At 38.8% G+C, this 18,702-nt stretch overlaps 1 protein-coding gene across 1 annotated transcript in view; it reads right to left on the reverse strand.

The window, feature by feature from the left end:
* CACNA1C (calcium voltage-gated channel subunit alpha1 C) overlaps positions 1-18,702 on the reverse strand; it is a gene marked incomplete at both ends in the record, with an annotated part of 478,476 nt that overhangs the window by 138,165 nt on the left and 321,609 nt on the right. Inside the window, 2 exons of the mRNA XM_084279498.1 lie at positions 25-197; positions 6,468-6,571. Coding sequence (XP_084135624.1) covers positions 25-197; positions 6,468-6,571 — 277 coding nt within the window. The remainder of the gene's footprint in view (positions 1-24; positions 198-6,467; positions 6,572-18,702) is intronic.

An 18,702-nucleotide genomic window follows, 5' to 3' on the forward strand; every position in this document is an offset into this window, starting at 1 on the left:
TAGAGACAGAAGAAAATTGCTTACTGTTTCGAGGCTTCTCCTCATCCATGCCTTCATCTTCATTTTCTGGATCAATATCTTCTGCTTGAGTTATCCAGTCTAAGTATCCCTTTAGATCCTCCTCTAGCTGTTGTTTTTCCCGTAACTTTTGGAAATCACCCCGAGCTTTAGCCTTCTCTCTTTCTTTGGAAAACTCCCTAGCAAGAGGGAGGGAGGGAGAGGACATGGGCGTAGGGAAGGAAGAAATTGAAAAACAACGGGTTAGATTGATTTCCACTAGAAAGTCTCCACATCTTGTGTAGCACACCCAGCTTTCTCTATTCTTTCAAGACAGACACATGAATGGAGCATCCTTGCTAGATACACATTTCAAACAGCTGGAGTGTCCATATTTTTACCAATACTTAGGAAAATATTAATACCTTTTTTTAATCATTTGAATTCTCAACATTTTATTGACAACACAAATAAGACAAACGTATGTACAATACCATATACTTTCTAATATATTTTATCACTTTATATTCTCCAACAATTATTCATAAATATATGAGTGACGGTTAATTTAATTCAATAATGAACTGTTTGACAATAATCTGACATCTGGAGAGTGAGATATTGGCTCTAATTTTTAGCCAGGTTTCAATCTGTCTTTAAAATTATCTGTGTAATCACAACTAAATTGGGCTGACTGTAAGTGTAATTAACAGTACTCACAATTCTTTATACATATAATTATGGGCAGTTTCATATTCAGAACTAGACAATATAGTTAAAAACTCAGACCTCAATGTTTTAGTAAAGACTCTGTATTCAGGGCTGTTATCTGACATGAAACCTATTTTTCAAATCTCAAGCTGGGTAGACAAACCTGGTAAATTATGGGCCGACCAATCTAACAGATTTTACCAGAAAGTGAACTGACAGCTTTATGAAAGACCACTACTGGGAATATAGGTTTAAAATAAAAGGGCAGAGGAACAAAAATTTCATGGTGCTTAGTTATGAACCAGGGTGCTTGCTTTCCCTTCTTTTTGTTGGTGGTGCTGTTTCTTCCTCTTTTTCAGACTTACACTGTGTTATGTTTTTTCTAGAAATGCTGACCTAACTCTATTTAGAGACTCTCCTGTGGTTCTAAACCAGGTTTAGTGCTTGTATTTTAAAAAGTAAGCCTAATGATTGTGAAAAGTGCTGGACCAAGAGTACTTAAGCATTAAGTCTTGCGTCTCCTGAAGCAGATTACTATGTAAGACACACACAGAGCAGATAATATGTCTCGCTGTTTCTATAAATGAGAGGTAAAGTCATTACCTCCAATGTATTATCTATTACCTGGGCAGGTAACTGTCAGCAATGGATGTATTTTTAAAAACAACTCTACCTAATATTTGTCTTAGCCTTGTTCCTGCTAAAATAAATAGGAAACCTACTATTAACTCTGCTGGAATAATATTAGAATTATGAAAATCCTACCCAAAACATTTATGTCATGTGAAGTGTCCTCAAGCAACTGAGATGGAGGTGAGTTTGTAGCAGTGAGGGTGAAATACTTCCCTCCTATCTGTTTCAAAACCCAGTGAAGGATTTCTATTGACTTCACACGTTATGGATCAGGCTTTCTATATTATGACCTGTGCGCGAAACCAACACCACAGTAGAATGAAAGTAGGATGACACGTCTTTATTTCAAGCCAAAGTATGTGACCAAGTATGTGATCTTCAACCCCGTCACATTGCTGAGGGTTCAGCCCATCCAGGGGACTGTGACAATAAAGGTGGAAATGAAGAATTGGTTTCACAGGAATTGGTTTCACAGTCAACCCTCAGACCAAATTCAGCAACATGACAGAAATGGCTTTTGCAAGCATGACAAGAATGAAAAATATTTTTTTAAACAAACAAACAAACCTCCTACAACAATAATAAAAACTGTACAAACACTTGTAGAAAAAATCAGTCAATAGCAGCTATATTTTCTGCTTCAATAACATCTTTCTTCTGTGTCTGACATAGTGCCTTATCCAAATTAATGAATTAGCACTCAAAAAAAAAATCACTGAATGAAGCTGTGTATTATTAAACCTGATTGATAATTTAAATATCGATATTTCAGTTGTTGGCTCTTAAATTGGTATTTCAGGATCTAGAACAAATGGATCAAATTTTGAAAGGGACTCAGCCCTCAATTGCAAGTGAGAGCTATTTATATATTTACATGGATATAACTTGCAAGGTGCTGTTTTAGAAATCAAAGTGGAAAACATCATGCAACAGCCCAGCTTACAGAAAGTGAAATTCCTACTGTGCAGTGAAGTGGATCATTTATGTTAGATGCATCTACACTGCATGCCTACTTGGGTCTTTTCAGTCCCCACTTTCTGTCTCTTGGAAATGGGCTGGAGGGAGAGTTGACTAAATGAATGAGAGATTTTAGGACAAAGTCTTTACACTGACTGTCTGCATAGGAGTGAATCTGTTACCTGGCTTTTTAATGGCACAACTGAAAATACTGTGATTGCCCAGTCTAAACGATCTGCAATTGGATGTGTCTTTCCTTTGTACAATGTATGACACTCTACATCTCAGATGACTCTCCAAAGAAGACAACTTATTTAAATTATCTTAATTTCTATGCTCTAGTAACATTAAACCATTGAGAACAGGTGGCTTGGGAACTGCTAATGCAATTCAAACCACCTCCCATGTGGTACGCCAGCCTGTACTCAGGCAAATGTAGTGCACAATCAAGAATTACTATCAATGGTCATTTACCATCCCATGTGAAATGAGTTGGTGACCTCAGTCCAGTTCCTACAGCAGGCAGGTGTGCACATTACCTCTGCCACCATTACAGTTGGCAATGAACAGTCATTGTTTGCAGTTTCAGCAGGGAGGCTAAGGACCAAATAAGCTTTCCCACAGAAGTGCCATCTTGAGCCTGGAGTTGGCCTTCTCAAAAACAAAATTGCACTGTCATGTCAGGATAAGGTTGACAAAGGCTTGCAGAACTACCAAGAAATCTGTCTCTTTTCAGTGAGCAAGAGAAAATCAGTTTAAAAGTCGGTTAATATTTTTGTTTTTACCCAAATTCAGTTTGCTTCACTTTCCTTTAATCTCCCAGAAAAATTGTAAGATATGTATGTCAATGGGCATACAAAAGCCAAGAGTATTCTGGAGAGGTGTTTTCTCTGTGTGATGCTAGCGTGGTTCAAGATCATAAATATAAACACCCAGCTCTGTATTCTGTGTTGTTCCAGAAGAAAATCTGTTTTGCCTATCCCTGATAATGGAAGATAGGTAATTCTTGTCTACATCTGATTTTAATATGACTTCTCACATTTAGGGGAGTGACAGAAAGTAAGAAAAACAGCAGAATTCTAGCTGTTCAAAACTCTTGCTAAGTATTAAAAGCACAGCACAAGGCTTCAAACCTCGTCCACATCAAGGCATGGGAAGGCATAAAGCACATCAAGGAATGGGAAGGTTTGGAAGAGGGGCAGAAGACTAGGAAAAACCCCTGAAAGTTCACAAAAACTGGTCTAGGAGAAGCTACAACCCTGGCCAGCTTTCCATTCACTCTGAGCTCTTACTTGGCAGTAAGAGCATCAGAAGCAAGCAAATAGATTTTCTGTGATCCTCTGTTCTGTCTTGCATTTACCCTAGGCAACTGCTTGTTTGGCCTGTGTCCTGGGATTTGGATCACTGTTTGGCAAAATATTTAAAAAAAAGTGAATCTATATACTTAGGTGTTCAGGTCCCAAAGTTCAACCCACACTGCCATATTTTTCCCTTCACTAATTGACTGAAACAGATAACAGATGCGAACATCTCTCATTTCAAGAGACCTCTAAGAGGGGCTTCACTGCTCACAGCAATGATGTGGAATCCTTTTACCTGGACTTGAGGCGGTCTACTGTGTGATTTGCTGACTGGATATTGCCTTTGAAATACATAAATCATACATATTGTGCTCAGTCAAGACAGGAAGGGGATTATAGCTCTACACACGAGTACTGTGTCATACTACTTAGCTTAGCAAGTGACTAGTAAATTCACCAGAAGAGCCATGAATGGATGACATACCGGAGAAAAACCAAATTACAAATAAGCTCTTTAGGCAGAGCTGAACTCAACATTTGATTTTGTAGGTGCAATCAAGGTGTCTTTGTGAGTACAATTAATTACACTTACGTATTCAGAAGTGATTAAAAAAACTAAGCCAATCTGTCATTGACGAAGTCTACCTACACTACATGCTTGGTGAAGTTCCCAAAATAGATAAAAGGGAAAAAGTCAGAGAGGCCCAGAGTGGATATACAAAGATGCCTGGGAACGGTGCTTTGTATCTACATAGAATGGACAGGTGGATCATCTACACAGATCAGACTCAGAGCAATAGCAAGTTTTCAAAAAAAAGACGCTGAATCTGCAAAGTGAAAACACTGCAACTCAGCAGAATTTAGAACTGCTTTAGAAAGTTAATTGTTTAAGAACTGCTTATTTAGCCCAAAGAAAATCTGGAACATTTCTCACGTAATTTCTGTGTTTTTCATGGATGCAAATTCTTAAGTTTTTACTTTTCTCCAGTCGGGAAAAAAATTGCAGAAACAGTGCAGCTGTCATTACACAGTGAACAGAGCCAGAAAGAGCAACTTCACTCACAAATAAAGCAAGGTGAACTTCAACTTTTATTTCAGTTCTCTCTACATCTCTTTTGACTAACTGTGGTGGTCTAGGTGCAGTATGACAGGAGGTGGAAGATCTAGGCCCCAAAACACTTTCTTGTGTTGAAAAATGAGAGAGGAAATTAAATTTTTAATTATGTACGGATACAAATCCAAGTGTACGCAAATTGAATCAGCAGTGCTTCAACAGTATTATACTCCTCAAAGCTGAGCTCACAGGCACTGTTTATCCAATCAAATCCTACTACTTCAACCACCTTGGTCACACCTCTTGTACAACAGATCACTTTCCCACTGTCAGCTGGTCATTATCCTCTGCTACTTCTGAGATCCTTACCTGCTGATCAGAGTATCCGCCTGGAAAAATATGGAGCCCATTTTAAAACTGTACCCAGAGTATCACTCTCCAGATATCCAAACACAGACTATTGCCTGACACTTCATTGCTGTGGATTTTTACCTGCTCCCATTACTGTTTAGAAACCCTTCTGTTTGCAGCAGCTGTCTTAGTGGCACGTCTCCTTCAGTGAAGTAACAAAGGTAGTGGTAGTACCTCCTGCGGAATAGTTATTACCCACTCTGCAGGATGGCCAATGGTGGATCTTCTCTGGTCCTACTACTGCCCCTCGTATTTGTTGGCCCAAGTACTGTGGGACATAATTTCAGTGAGGCATCAAAGTCCTCTCCCCTGCTCAAAGATCATTTCCCCCCTTTTATGATGAAAGAACAGGGGACCTGAGTGCTGCCCACTCAGGCAACAGGTGTAGGCTCTGACCAAATTAATTTAGATCTCATTAAAGGAGGCATGATGTTAGAAACAAATTAAAAGAGGATGCATAGAAGTCCTCATACCATATTTATCCATGTACACAGAATGGCTGTAGGCACCCAGTGATGCCAAATATGGAAGTAGAAGCCTAATTCTAGGAGACTTTTATTCAAAGATCTTGTGAGGAATGTTTGCTGGCTCAATTCCTCTAATTATGTTGCTCCCCAGGGGAAGTAAAATTTTCAACTACTGGGGACAATATCAATTGTTTTAATCAAAGCTAGTAAAATGATGCTTCACAGTGAGGGTTATACTGCAGAACTGAAGTACAGCTAAATGTCTAGATGTCTTTGGAATGCTTAAATGCTAGAAGGATTTCTCTTGCTTCTCTGTTCATCCTTAGAAAAGGTCAGAGGGAAATGATCTTTTCTCCTTGCATCATGCTAGGCTTGTAATCTGCACAATAGAGAAGATGTGCTGATTGAAGAAGAAACGTGTCCAAGACACTCTCCAGGGAAAATAGCCTCCTGTCAAGCTGTGCTTTAGCGATACTAAGCAATGTGAAAATTTCTCATGCGAGAAGACATAATTTGGCAGGAATCTCATCCCACAAATGTGAAGGGATTTGTTGCTTGCTCTCATTCTTCCTTCAGGCCCACTGACTCTTCCTGAAATTTTATTATTATCCAATTCTTCTATGGTGAATGGTAGGCTTTGTCCACAGAGGAGCATAGCATTGTCCTCTTCCCACAGAGTACAGGTAGAGGTTTTAGGTAGAGGAACGTGTTACAGGCCAAGAGTTGTCTTGTATTGCTTTCATTTAGTCAAAAGACTCCTTCCATGCCATTAGGAATGCCATATTTTGCTAGTGGCACAGCAATAGCCTAGGTCTTCTATTAAGCTTCCTGAGATAAACCCACAACTGCATGTTGTTTTGGTAACCAGAGAGCAGGAATAGAAATACAAATTTTAAAAAATAAACAATAATAAAACATTTTCCTGGTACTGCTTACCCGCTAAGTACACCGAGAACCAAGTTAAGTACAAAAAATGACCCTATGATGATTAGTGTAACAAAATAGATCCAGGGCCAGTCCCTTCCTATGGCATCATTGACCTGGAAGAGTGGAATGATAATTAGTGAGACAAGCTCAGATTCTGAGCACTGCAAGGCTCCAGCCAAAGAGATCCCAAGTCACCAGCAGTAAGATTTTCAATAGCCAGTTTTCTGGAAATTTATGACAGGTTGACATTAGCGATTCTGAATGCCCTGAGGTTGAATTTCTTTGTCAGAGAATAACACCTCTTTTGTTACCTGTATTGTTATTTGCAATGTTCGAACATTTTGTCAAAATATTTGAGAGCTGATGTGAAGCTTCCTTGGATTCAGATTTTTAATCCCTCTGAAAGAATCCTGGTGACAGGGAAGAACCCTTATTATGGAGTCTTGCCCTGTAGCATTGGAAAAAGGACACCAAAACTGTCAGCTTACCCGCTCAACACACCAAGAACCAGATTTAGAACGAAAAAGGATCCAAAGATGACCAGACTGACAAAATACACCCATGGTAACTCATAGCCCATAGCGTCCTGCATCTGGAAAGACGAAGGAAAGTTAGAAGACAGAGAGGGAAAGCAGAAATGATTAGGCAAAGGAACAGATGGAAAGGTTTGTAATCAGAGCCTGGGCTTGGTTTACACATAATCACAGCAAGTGTTTCTGTATATTCTTTCTGATGTGGCCACTCCTTTCATTGCTTTTTTTTTTTTTCCTAGCTGCTTCCTTACAGGCAGCGATGATATCATCTGAGACGCATCCATGTGCCATACTGGTATTTCCTTGGACGCTCAAAGTTGTGGACCTCCACTTTCTGGAGTTTACTCACAGCACCACAAGGGTCCATTCAATGACTTCTAAACTTTTAACTGCTGCACAAACATGTGGCTATTTGCTGCCATGTAAAATATTGCTAGTTTTTTCTAAGCATTACCAGAGTGTGTTGTCACATCACATTTACTTCCTATGTAAAGCACAGGTACATCAGACAGAAACCTGTAGCAGCTGTGGGCAAATACTGATCTTTCCCTGGAAATGCTCTGGTAATCTTCACAGTTTACCACAGTGAGGGCAGCAGCCATATGCTTACGAGGAAGGTCCTTTCAAGGCCCACCATGTTCTGACCAGGTCAAGTATTCTCTAAAGTTTTTTCAGAAAATCTTTGGGTTTTTTCCTTTCTCTCCTTAAAGGATGAATATCTCCATCAAAACGTGATTCCTATGCAACTGAATACTTAGAGACTTTGGGACTGTAAACCGAAAGACATGAGCATAGGTCTGGCTTTCACACTACAATGAGAATCTGCAAAGGAAGTAGACAGACTACTGTTTTAGCACCGGGATCTGTATTATGTGTAGAGCAACTCTAGCACTTAATCGGATTCTGTATATATTCTAAAATCACATAAACACCATTTTATCTTGAAATTTCTTTCAAAGTTCAAAATTTTGTACAGTTGCTGTATGCCTTAATAGAATCTTGCTTCCATGATAGTATCAAAAATAGAGTCCCTTCCTTACTTTTCATAAACACTTATCTCCTGAGCCAGACATAGCATCATTGAAGGAACAGATGGTGGTTAACATTTTCAGGAGCACTAAAATGATTTATGAACGTAAATTGCAGACTTGAAAGTACCTAAAGGCATAAAGCAGCTGAGATTCCTTTGTTTTCTACATATTTGAAAATTTTATCGTATATTGTCCTCTCCTTCCAGGAAAACACTCTCTTCCTTTGCAACCTAAGTATCTGTGATCACAGAAGAAATATTATCCCATACATGGGCACTGAGACACACTTCAGGGGAGGCAATCTGACTCAAGATTCGTAATAACGCAGGAAAGGAATTTCAGACCATTAAGACAAAGCAGGAGAGTAACACTAATATAACCAGTTCTTTGTGGATGGAATTCCATTATCCATTTTTCTCTCAAAGTACAGTCACTACAATTCTTCTCTCACAATAGTTCACAGTCAATGGGCCAATCTAGAACTCCACCTTAGAGGCCCTTCAGCTGTGACTGAACTGAAGTAGATTCCTGAAAAAATAAGCTCAAAATCTGTCCCTGAAAACAGTTCATCAGCTCCTTCCTTATAGGATTAATACATTTTTTGGTCAGAAGAGAGTGCCTGAGCACCTCTTTTCACGAATCCAGGAGTGTCTCTGACATATACTAAGCATATTATCTAGTTTCCCTTTTAATAGTTTTGTAGAATTGTTGTTAATTTAAAAATAATCCTAATTATTCTTTATGTTTGCAAGTCACATTTCATCCTGCATGACCATAGACACCTCTTGTGTGATATACATCATTGCTTTCAAGTGAACAAAACATATATAAATACAAGCAAATATTCACCTGAAATTACAGTGGAGAAATCGGGCAGGGAAATGTAACTTTCCATATGGTAAGAAGCTTCCATCATGGCCTGGGAAAGTATATAACTATAGTATACTCTGGCTATTCCCAATGCCTGCACAATTGCATAACAGCTGTACCAGCTTGCATCAGCACAAATTAGTCCTGAAAAATAGACCTGCGTTCTGGTACAGCAGAGCATTTGGGACTTCTCAGACTGAACATCTAAGGAGGTCAGCTTTTCATCTCCTTTTTATTGCCCAGTCATATAAGTAACTCAGAATCTGAGAGGCAGAGACAGTGACAGCTTCTCAAGTGTAGACAAACCATCAGTATCCAGCAGACAGCTGAGTACTTACTGTCTCTCTGTTGCTGGGCTCCCTATGTTTGGTGATCTCACCTCTCACTTTCTTTAGGAGAGGGCAAGATTATTTTGTATGTTGTGGGACTGAACCACAGTTTACAGGAATGTATATTATATATTGATACAATATTAGGCATTTTGAAAATTATGTTAAAAATACCCTTTGTTATGAAACAGTAGATTGTGAGCTTACTATTTGCTCTTGAAAAACATTGCAGGGAAGACAGAAAGATACAGGCCACTTGGCAGAAATCTGGGTTGGGGGGAAGCAATAGACTTACTCAAAAGAGTGAAGAACCACTGAACTCTTGGCTAAGACCATATCCTTCCAAATATCTGGAAATGCTTCCTCCAAAATGGAAGTATCATAGTAGTCCAGGATGGACCATCCTCAGCTGAACAACGCTCCCAAACCCTTGTTATTAAAAACCTTGCACCTGCATTTGATTGAAACAGCTTCCTGAAAACTTACCACTGGTCTGCAAATTTGTGGCTATTAATCATGTGAGTATGCATACACATGTCCTGGTGACTGCAGCTGGAGGCTTTTACTGCAGGCATAACTCAGGTGGTAGAGTTGATTTTTCCTAATTATGCTACTGAAGTGGAGAAGCTGCAGAGGGTTCTGACAAGATCAGGAGGAGAGCTGCCACTTACACACCACTGAGTGAAGAAAGTGAGGCCCCCAGAATATGTTTTGTAGTGCTGTCTACAGTGAACATGAAAGAGTTCAGTTATAGGTTACTTCCCTAGGACAGACAAGTGCAACTCCTGATCTGCAGTTTAGCGCTCTGGTCACCACCTGCACATCTTCTCCCTACGTGTTTATTCAACAGAAAAGGTGGATACCTTCTAGATTTAGAGCTCTGAACAAAAACTGTCAGACAGCGTAGGTCTGAATTACAATATTTCAGCTACAGCAGTCAAGGTGGTTGTAACGTGATGTGAAGTTAAGCATGTATGGGACAATTGTTAGGTCAGCTAGAAGCACAACACTGGTGGGAATCTGAAGATTTTCATAGAAATAATTCTGCTTTCCAAGTCGAACTGCCTGACCTTTCTCAGTTCACATCTCACCACTCGCATCTCACTACTCTCAACAGTGGGAAAGTTGGTGTATTTCTGAACATTAATGCATCATCTCTTAGAGACCCCGGAGATAAGGATCTTATATTCCTTCTCACGATTTCTCATGCTATATACTCTACTCTCTCTGGCACAGTTGGATACCATTTTGGCTCATTATGCTTCAGTTTGCCAATGTGCAAAGTGAGGTACTACCTTGCCTCACTGTGTGCTGTCAAAGAAACCACTTGGCACCATGATGAAATGAGAGTATTTCAGCATATTTGAGGTCTGTTGGACCTTGTATGCTGGGGAAGAGCTCTTTGCCAAGCATCCTTAATTGCTATAATGACTATACCATTACAATGACCAGCTGAAGGCTTTCCCTTCAGGTACAGATAATCTCCCAGAAATAACACCAGGATTTTTAATTCTGTAGTTTGCTGATCAAAATTACAGCCTGCAATTTCACTAGTGACCAAAAAACAAAGAATCTATTTATCTCTATAAATAGACCTTTGTGCCTATGTCTTCTGATTCTTCAGAACTAGGTGAAGACACATTGATAAAGCCCAGGCTTTACTTGTTTAGAGACTTTTTTTCCCCCTAGAGATAATAGTCTGGTGCATTTTGCAAGTATCTCATTCATTACAGAGGCATCATGGTCCAAAGATGATTTTAGAGACATATTATCTATTAGCACAAAGGTTCAGCATCACCAAACACATGGTGGTGGTCTTTCAGTCCCTTAATAGGAGGGGTAGACCCAATTCACTAAATTCTGCTGACTTTACAATTCACACACCCACACCCTGACGCTTTGTACCAAATGTCTTTCAAGAATAACTGAAAGTTACAGGAAAAGTTTAATCCATCACAGAAGGATAGCTCTCACTGGAAAGCAGCAAGCTCAAGAAAAAAAAGCCCAAACCACAGAGTCTGTCTTGTTCACTGCACTAGACTGGAGACCTACATCTTGATAGGAGGTAGGCTAGGACACCAGGGCTAGTCCTCTTTTTTGGAGGGTTGGACTTGACCTCTTAAGATCCCTTCCAACCCCTACAATTATGTGAATCTTTTTCTTTAATGAATTGCTCATTTTTTCTCATGAATATAGAATGTTAATAATAACTTTTTTTCCCCCATACAAGTCAAGTCCTTCAAGTATTCTTTCTCTAATGAAGTGTATAACCTTTCACCAAGAAACATTAATCAAGAAGAGCAGCGTATTCAATAAAATTACAGGCAGTAAATTAGGAAATTTTGTGTAGAAATGCTATTTTATGCAGCCTACAGCCAACCTGTGGAATTCACTGCCTCAGGAAATTATCTGGCCAAATGCAATGGTTATGGCCAGCAGCAAAACCTGTAGTCTTTCTTGTAATGACATAGGGAAATACAATTCAGGAACTGTGAGAGAAGAGGCAATACTTGTCTGCATATATAGCTTCCTGCTGGAAGCCTTCATTTTGGAAACCATTGTTTTCAGGAAAAGTACTTGAGCACTTTCATAACTAAGGATGCACAGAAGTTATTTTCTCATCTTAGATCAAAAATCTAATCCTACCCTCCTGGCAGGCGTGGCTCAGGTGATACATAAAGGGCCATCTATATACTAATGTGAGATTTATATCTTTATCATTGATCATTTACTGAGGAAAGAGGTTTGGATCTAATTTTCCATTTTGGTCCCTATTTCTTTCTCTTCCCATGGATATTTGGGTGAATGTATTTCACTCCCACATATACTCATGGAACTACAACTTTAAATTCTACTTAAGCAACACTAGAAACTTTTATTACAGGATGTTGCACTGTTTTGCACTGTAAGTGAAAAATGTTGTCCCTAATATTTTAAAGTCAGAACTCAGGTACAAAACCAATTAAAATAAACTGAGGCTGAAACTTCATCCTTCACAGCTGTGGCTGTGTTGACAGTATTAAAGAAAAAAAAAAACCCTACATCGTAGACAGTAAATCCTACATCTCTGGCAAGGGCTATGTGGCCTAGAGAGGAATGTACTCCTGCTCTTCTATTATTTCTTCTGCTTCCATTATAGCTTTATGATACATCCATGATAGCAAAAGCTTTGTTTTGTATCTGAACCTTTACGGACAGATTAAAGTGCCTTGCATTTGTACCATCAGGGAACAAAAGGTTTCATAAAACCAATGTAACCATTCAGAAGGAACTAAGGCAGAATGTTCTTCCCAGAAAGGGTCCAGATAACTTTGTCCAGTGAAGAAGCAAAACTTCAAAGATTTGTTTTCCTACCTGTCCCCATGTTAGATATATTGTCAACAGAAATTTTAATCCCAAATTATAAAAAGGGTGTTGCTGGCAGTGCTTACAAACATCCAACTAACAGCTGTAACTGGCACTAGAACGATTTTAGAGGCTGCTCTGCAAATAACAAATAGTTTGTTCAATGAATCATTCTCTTCTGGTTAACTTCTCAACTACAGAGCTGTTTTGGGCTTAGGAACAGTTTGGCTCTGCAGTACTCATAGTCTTTGCCTTGAAAGGTCTTGCTAATAGTCAGAGCAGGCAGAGGATTTGTGATGTGAAGGTTTGAGCCCTTCTTCCCCTCAAATTCTCCTCCTTAGAAATCTAAGACACCTGACAACTGTCTCTTAAACATGCTCTCTCATGCTCTTAACTCTTAGGTAATTGGACTGTGACTAATGAGACCACAATTCTAGTAAACCAACACCTAAATTTCCAAAACTCTAGTCTTGTTAGTTAGCTCAATTTCTGCACACTCTGCTTTTTATTGATGTCTAATCAATATGTTTATATGCTAAACCATTTTTAATGTAATATTTGTGATAAAAATAATTATTATACATTTGTGATAAAAATAATTATTATACATTTTGCAATTTATTGTAAGTCCCACTGCCTTTAATATTGCTTTTAACAAGGAACTCATTATTCACAATTTCTACCTTTTTTTGCAAAAGTAGAAATGTTAAAAGACGTCTCAAACAGATTGCAATGAGAAAACACAGATCTAAAGCTACAGTAAAATGGGACCCATCACTAAAATAGACTTCCTGTGTATGTTAGGTACCACAGGTACTTTTTCCAATCTATGGGCCAAACTATGTGTTTGCTTCTATAGCACTGAAATCCTATGCATCCTGAATCCACTGATGTGTTTGGATCCTGAATTGTATGAGGCTGCTGCACATCATGTCAATACAGATATGAACCAAAAGAACAATTTTACTTGAGAAAGCCCTGGCTGGTCTCCACATATACCTCAAGCAAGTCTATACACAGCATGTATCCACCTGATCACCATTCACAGAAGGAGCAAGAAAAGGATCATATTTCCTATTACCCATCATATATCCTTTAAGCTGAATTTAGACTTACTGTATTGTTATCCTAAGGAAGAAGATTTCACCTTGCAGATACTTCAATATTTAAAATCTAATTAGTTGCCTTTGCTTGCTTGGTTTTTAATCCAGTACTCATGTATGTGCATAATTTAAGGTGCATGAGTAATTCCATTGAAGTCAATGGTCAATACTACTGTTACCAGCAGAAATGAACTGATATGCATTAAGTGCTTTGCTTGTATGGTGTGGGGCACAGAACTGGGAGAAATATAGGAGAAGGAGCTCATTTTCCAAAATACCCTAGGAAAAATTAGAAGTTTAATGTACGCGGTGACTAAGAAGCGACAAAAGGATTTAAGCAATTCAGTCTAGACATTCTAGTGCATCACGAGAAGAATTATCATTTATCTTGTCAACCTGAAATACTCTTTCAGCTTTCCTGAGTCTTTAAGACAGGTGATAAGGAGTGCGAATTTAAGGTCACAGGGCTGACTTAAGACAAAAGGACAGAGATGGAGGTAAAAAAATACAAACCTCCAACATTTTAATAAGCAACAATGTAAACACTAAAATAAACAATGCTTGCTTTCATGGACTTAAAAAAGAAATGGAGTAAAACTGATTCTGAATACCTTAAATATAAGCAAAGGACTCCAGGTGCCTTTGCTCTTATTCTGAGTAGAATGTCTTTCTAAGCATCAACATTCTTACAGTCTTAAAGGGACTCAGAGACACAGCTGCTCCTTAGAACTGTTCTGCAGTCCTCTGCATTTCATAGATGACACTGTCACACGTATGTAAAGGAGAGATTGGAGAGTTTGACCCAGCTTCAGTCTGAATGGATGACACTCTAAGGAAGGAGCAGTGCTTGATCAGTTGCTCCTGTTAAAAATTATTTGTTTTGACAATCACATTTAATTTACTTTGAAGTACCGAAGGAGAGGGCAAATATTAAGCTCAGTTGTTCTCTCCAAGCACTTATTTTTAAGGCTCTCTTTACTGTGTTTACCTCAATTGTGGAATGTTGCAAATTCTGTATGTGAATTCTATATGTGCATATAGACATTATTCTATATTTGCATATAGAGACCTATAACCTTTTCCAGAGTGTCTTCAGGAGAAAAGCAAGACAGTGCTAGATCAAGACAGGTGTACGCATATCATGAATCAGGGCAGAGATTGCTCCAGACAGCTTATTCTGCTATACGGTCACTGTAGGATAAAAGCAAATGAGGTAGGCAAGATTCATCATACGTGGGCAGTGGGAAGAATAATAAGATTCCTATGTGTACCTTAGTTCCTCAATTGTTCTGTATGCTGTGTAGTGATGGAAAGGGCAAATTAAAATTCCACCCTGAACTAGAAATATTGGCAATTTGTACAGAACTCTCTGCAGGAGCTAAATGGAGCCATTAACTGAGAAAGGACTGCCTCAATGAGGACAACAGAAACATAAGGGAAAGGAATAATTTGCAACAGAGAACCCTTGAGAAAGAATCAAAGAAACTGCAGCAATGGATTCTGAGTCCACAAGAGATACGGAGAAGGGGGCTGGGGGTGGCAGATAGATCTGAGAAGATGTAGGCAGCTGCTTCATTACTAACTATGGTGATTCTGCTGTAGATGAACTCACCGAAGTACATCTGTTCTGATCCAGATGAACCACAATTCCTGGTTTATTTTAGAAAAAACTTGGGGTATAGCTACCTGTCTTCCTGACAAGAGGGTGAAGTCTCCAGAGCTGATAAAGCTTCCCACACAGCACTGCAGAGAAGACAAGTGAAAGCAGTGCTGGCCTCAACCTCAGGGTCATAGAGCAAAAGGTACACCTGGACTGGCTTGAATTTCTTGGGCAGACTGTGTAAAGGCAGGAGTCCTCTAGAAGAACCCCTGCTGCAACATACGCAATAATAAAGCTAGAGCAGACATCTAGAAGCACTGCCTTATAACCATGTCAGCTGCTTGACAGCAAAGTGAAAACATGTAAAATAGCTGTTTGAGCTTCTCTGAAATTATACAATCGCAGTAGAATGCCATTTTGCTGTTATATGAACTCCCTTCAACGAGGAACACATGAAAGTTGTGAAACAAACTGTATTTGCTTTTTGTTGCATACAGTATGCAGGGAGCGCATAGTTACCAGTAGAATTTGCCAAGAGTATTTTTTATAACAGGACTGAGTCATATTTTCATCACTCATTAAATACTGGCTGCACCTTTTCAAGGATAAGAACACTTTCTCAGCCGGGAAAGACTACAAAGTCTGAGACACAAATTAAGCCTCCTGATTTTAAGCTACCTAGCCCTGGATTACTGATACTGTATGTGGACACTGAATCCTTTCAGAGCATTTTCTAGCTCCCACTTGACCCCACAACTTTTCATTCTTTAGTAAAGTTCTATACTCGTACTTCAGCTGTTTTCAGTTTGGGTGCACATGGTTTGTTGCTTTCTTTAACAGACCGAGATATTACGGGAAATATAAGGTCTCTGTCAGAGAGTGGGAAGAGAATTAAAACTGCATTCAAATACCAGCAGGTCAAAATGTCTGCAGCACACAATGATGAAGCTGAACTGTTTTTCCACTGCAAGATATTTCTGCTGAAAATGCTTACTGATCCCATGCACAGTAGTTTGTGCTTGCTGGAGAGGTAGGAGGGCAATATTGACTTGGATGTGTTTACTACTCTTAATTAAATCTGTAATTTTAAGTGACCTTCATACAGGTTTACTGTACAACTGCAACTGATGGCAAAGGCCACTGGCATTTGACTTCACACATTTTTTATTTCAAAATAGAAGAAAAAAAGCTTAGGGTCTCCCTTCACTTAAACAAAACTGTAATGTTATTGGTGCTATGTTTTCACAAAGTTGCAAATTTATTAGCACCAGTGAAGTTCCAAAGGGACAAGGGTCATGATGGCAAATCAACTGCCTGAAAAGTGGATTTTGATGACAAAAATTTCAGCATACTAAATTTTTTCAGTACAAGTACCAATACGAAATTCCTACTGGAATACTAGGGGAAGGAAAACAGAAATAATCAGGAATCTACTGTTCACAACTTCTCCATCAAACCTATACTCTTTGGGCTTTCTTGTGCGACTTCTATATCTTTTTGTGAAAACTGGAGGGGGCTACACACCTCTGCAGCATGTTTTGCAATCCAGAGACTCCAAACTCCCACTGAAAACATTAGTTACACAGCTAGAACTCCTTGCATCAAAGACAAATTCTGAGCTTTACCACCTCACTCTCTTTATCCAGGTTTCATATGTAAAAGAGAAAAAAAAAAATAAATTACATGTATTTCAATTCAGTCTAGCAGACAACATGTTACCCAAAAGTGAAATATTGAAATTAACTTATTGACAAGTGAGAAAGAAACTCGCATTCTAGAGTGTGGAAAGTTGCACTTTAAGGATGTAAATAATTCCTCTAAACTATTTCCTTAAATGTGTTGAGGTTTTGTTTGCAGAGTCTTTGGTTTTAATTTGAGTCATCCCTGTCCCCAGGCCCCCAAACAGAGTCTCAGGTTGATCTTTGACTAAATTGAGGCTATGTCATACAGACCAGCTGGGAAAGAACAGTCCATCCACTTATCCAGGCAGAGCTCTTAAATACACTAGGCCCAGACTGAGCAGGTCTTTGAGGACATAGCCTGGAGTCTTGTATGCCAAATTCTTGCTCTTGATCTGCTTGTTGATACAGATAGCTGTCAGATCATTTCCCCAACTTCTTCCCTAACTCAACAGCTAACATCAACCTACAATATTACCTATGACTTCTTATTACACCATTCTTTGTTCCTTAACAGTAGATCTACTGTCATTGATCCACCTGCAGTGTTCTGCCCAGTGTGTATATATGTATGTGCTATATACCTTGTTGGGTAAGTTTGTAATTTGCAGAAACGTCACATAGTGATCTCCAAAAATTATTTGACTTGTGTGTCTAAATTCAGGCCTCCAGAGGCAAAAGTGACAGAGCTTTATGTGAGTTGTCTTGTTCACACATGTGTATATCTCCCCACACCCTCTACTTAAAAGGAAAGTCATCCAAAAGCCTAAAGGCTAAATAAAGGCTATTTAGCCACAAGGCTGATAGTTCTTTCATTATAGCTACTGCAGAAGTTCCATCTCGTACTGCTGCTCTGTTACTTAAAAACCTTTTCATCTTTTAAAGGCTTTGGAAACTTAGTCCAAAAGAACAAAGTGCTGATTTCAAGCATGAAAATATTCCCTAGGACGGACGGCTTCCAAATTGAAAGATTTCATTTCATCTTAGAATCCTGGGCTATCCCTTCCTGTCTCTGTTTATTCTGTATTTACATTTGCATGGCTGATTATCCAGAAAGGATTTTCTGCCTATTTTACTTTATTGCTGTTTTATAACTGCTTCTATTTATCTCAGTGCAGAGTGACAGCAAATTCTACCACAAGTATATCAGAACAGCACTGATTGCTGCATGCGAAGGAATACACAAGCACATACTGTTCATTGATTTACATAGCCAATTAAGTCCTTAAAAATAAAGATAATGAAAAACAGTACTGTAAGCTGTAGATAATCACTACCTTCCTTAATAAGTGGAGGCATGACTGCCAATTCTTTTTTTGCACTTGATCAGTATATCTCAGATTCCTTTGTAGCCAGTTCACAGCCTATGATATTCCTAGAAATACATTCTACGTTTTAGATGATGAATACAGATTTCAGTTATAAAATCATACCTAAATTCTCAAATAAAATGTACTATAGCTAGAACTCATAGCACACAGTTAATAAACCTTCATCTGATAGACACACTGGCCACACAGTTATTGTTTAAGCACTAGAGAAACTCCTATCAAAGAGCCTGAATGAGGTGCAACTGCATTATCGGCAGACAAGACTGCACCTTCTCTTCTTGTCACTCTTATCAGCAACACCAAGTAGGTAAAATCAGCACAACGTCCAGGACTGATTTCTTTTAGATATGCTTTAACAATCCACAGTGTGGACTTTCTGTGGTAAATGTTTCTCGATATGAGTCCTAAACCCTTCATTTTCTA

This window comes from Gallinula chloropus, assembly GCF_964237585.1.
Source record: "Gallinula chloropus genome assembly, chromosome: 1".
Taxonomy (NCBI): domain Eukaryota; kingdom Metazoa; phylum Chordata; class Aves; order Gruiformes; family Rallidae; genus Gallinula; species Gallinula chloropus.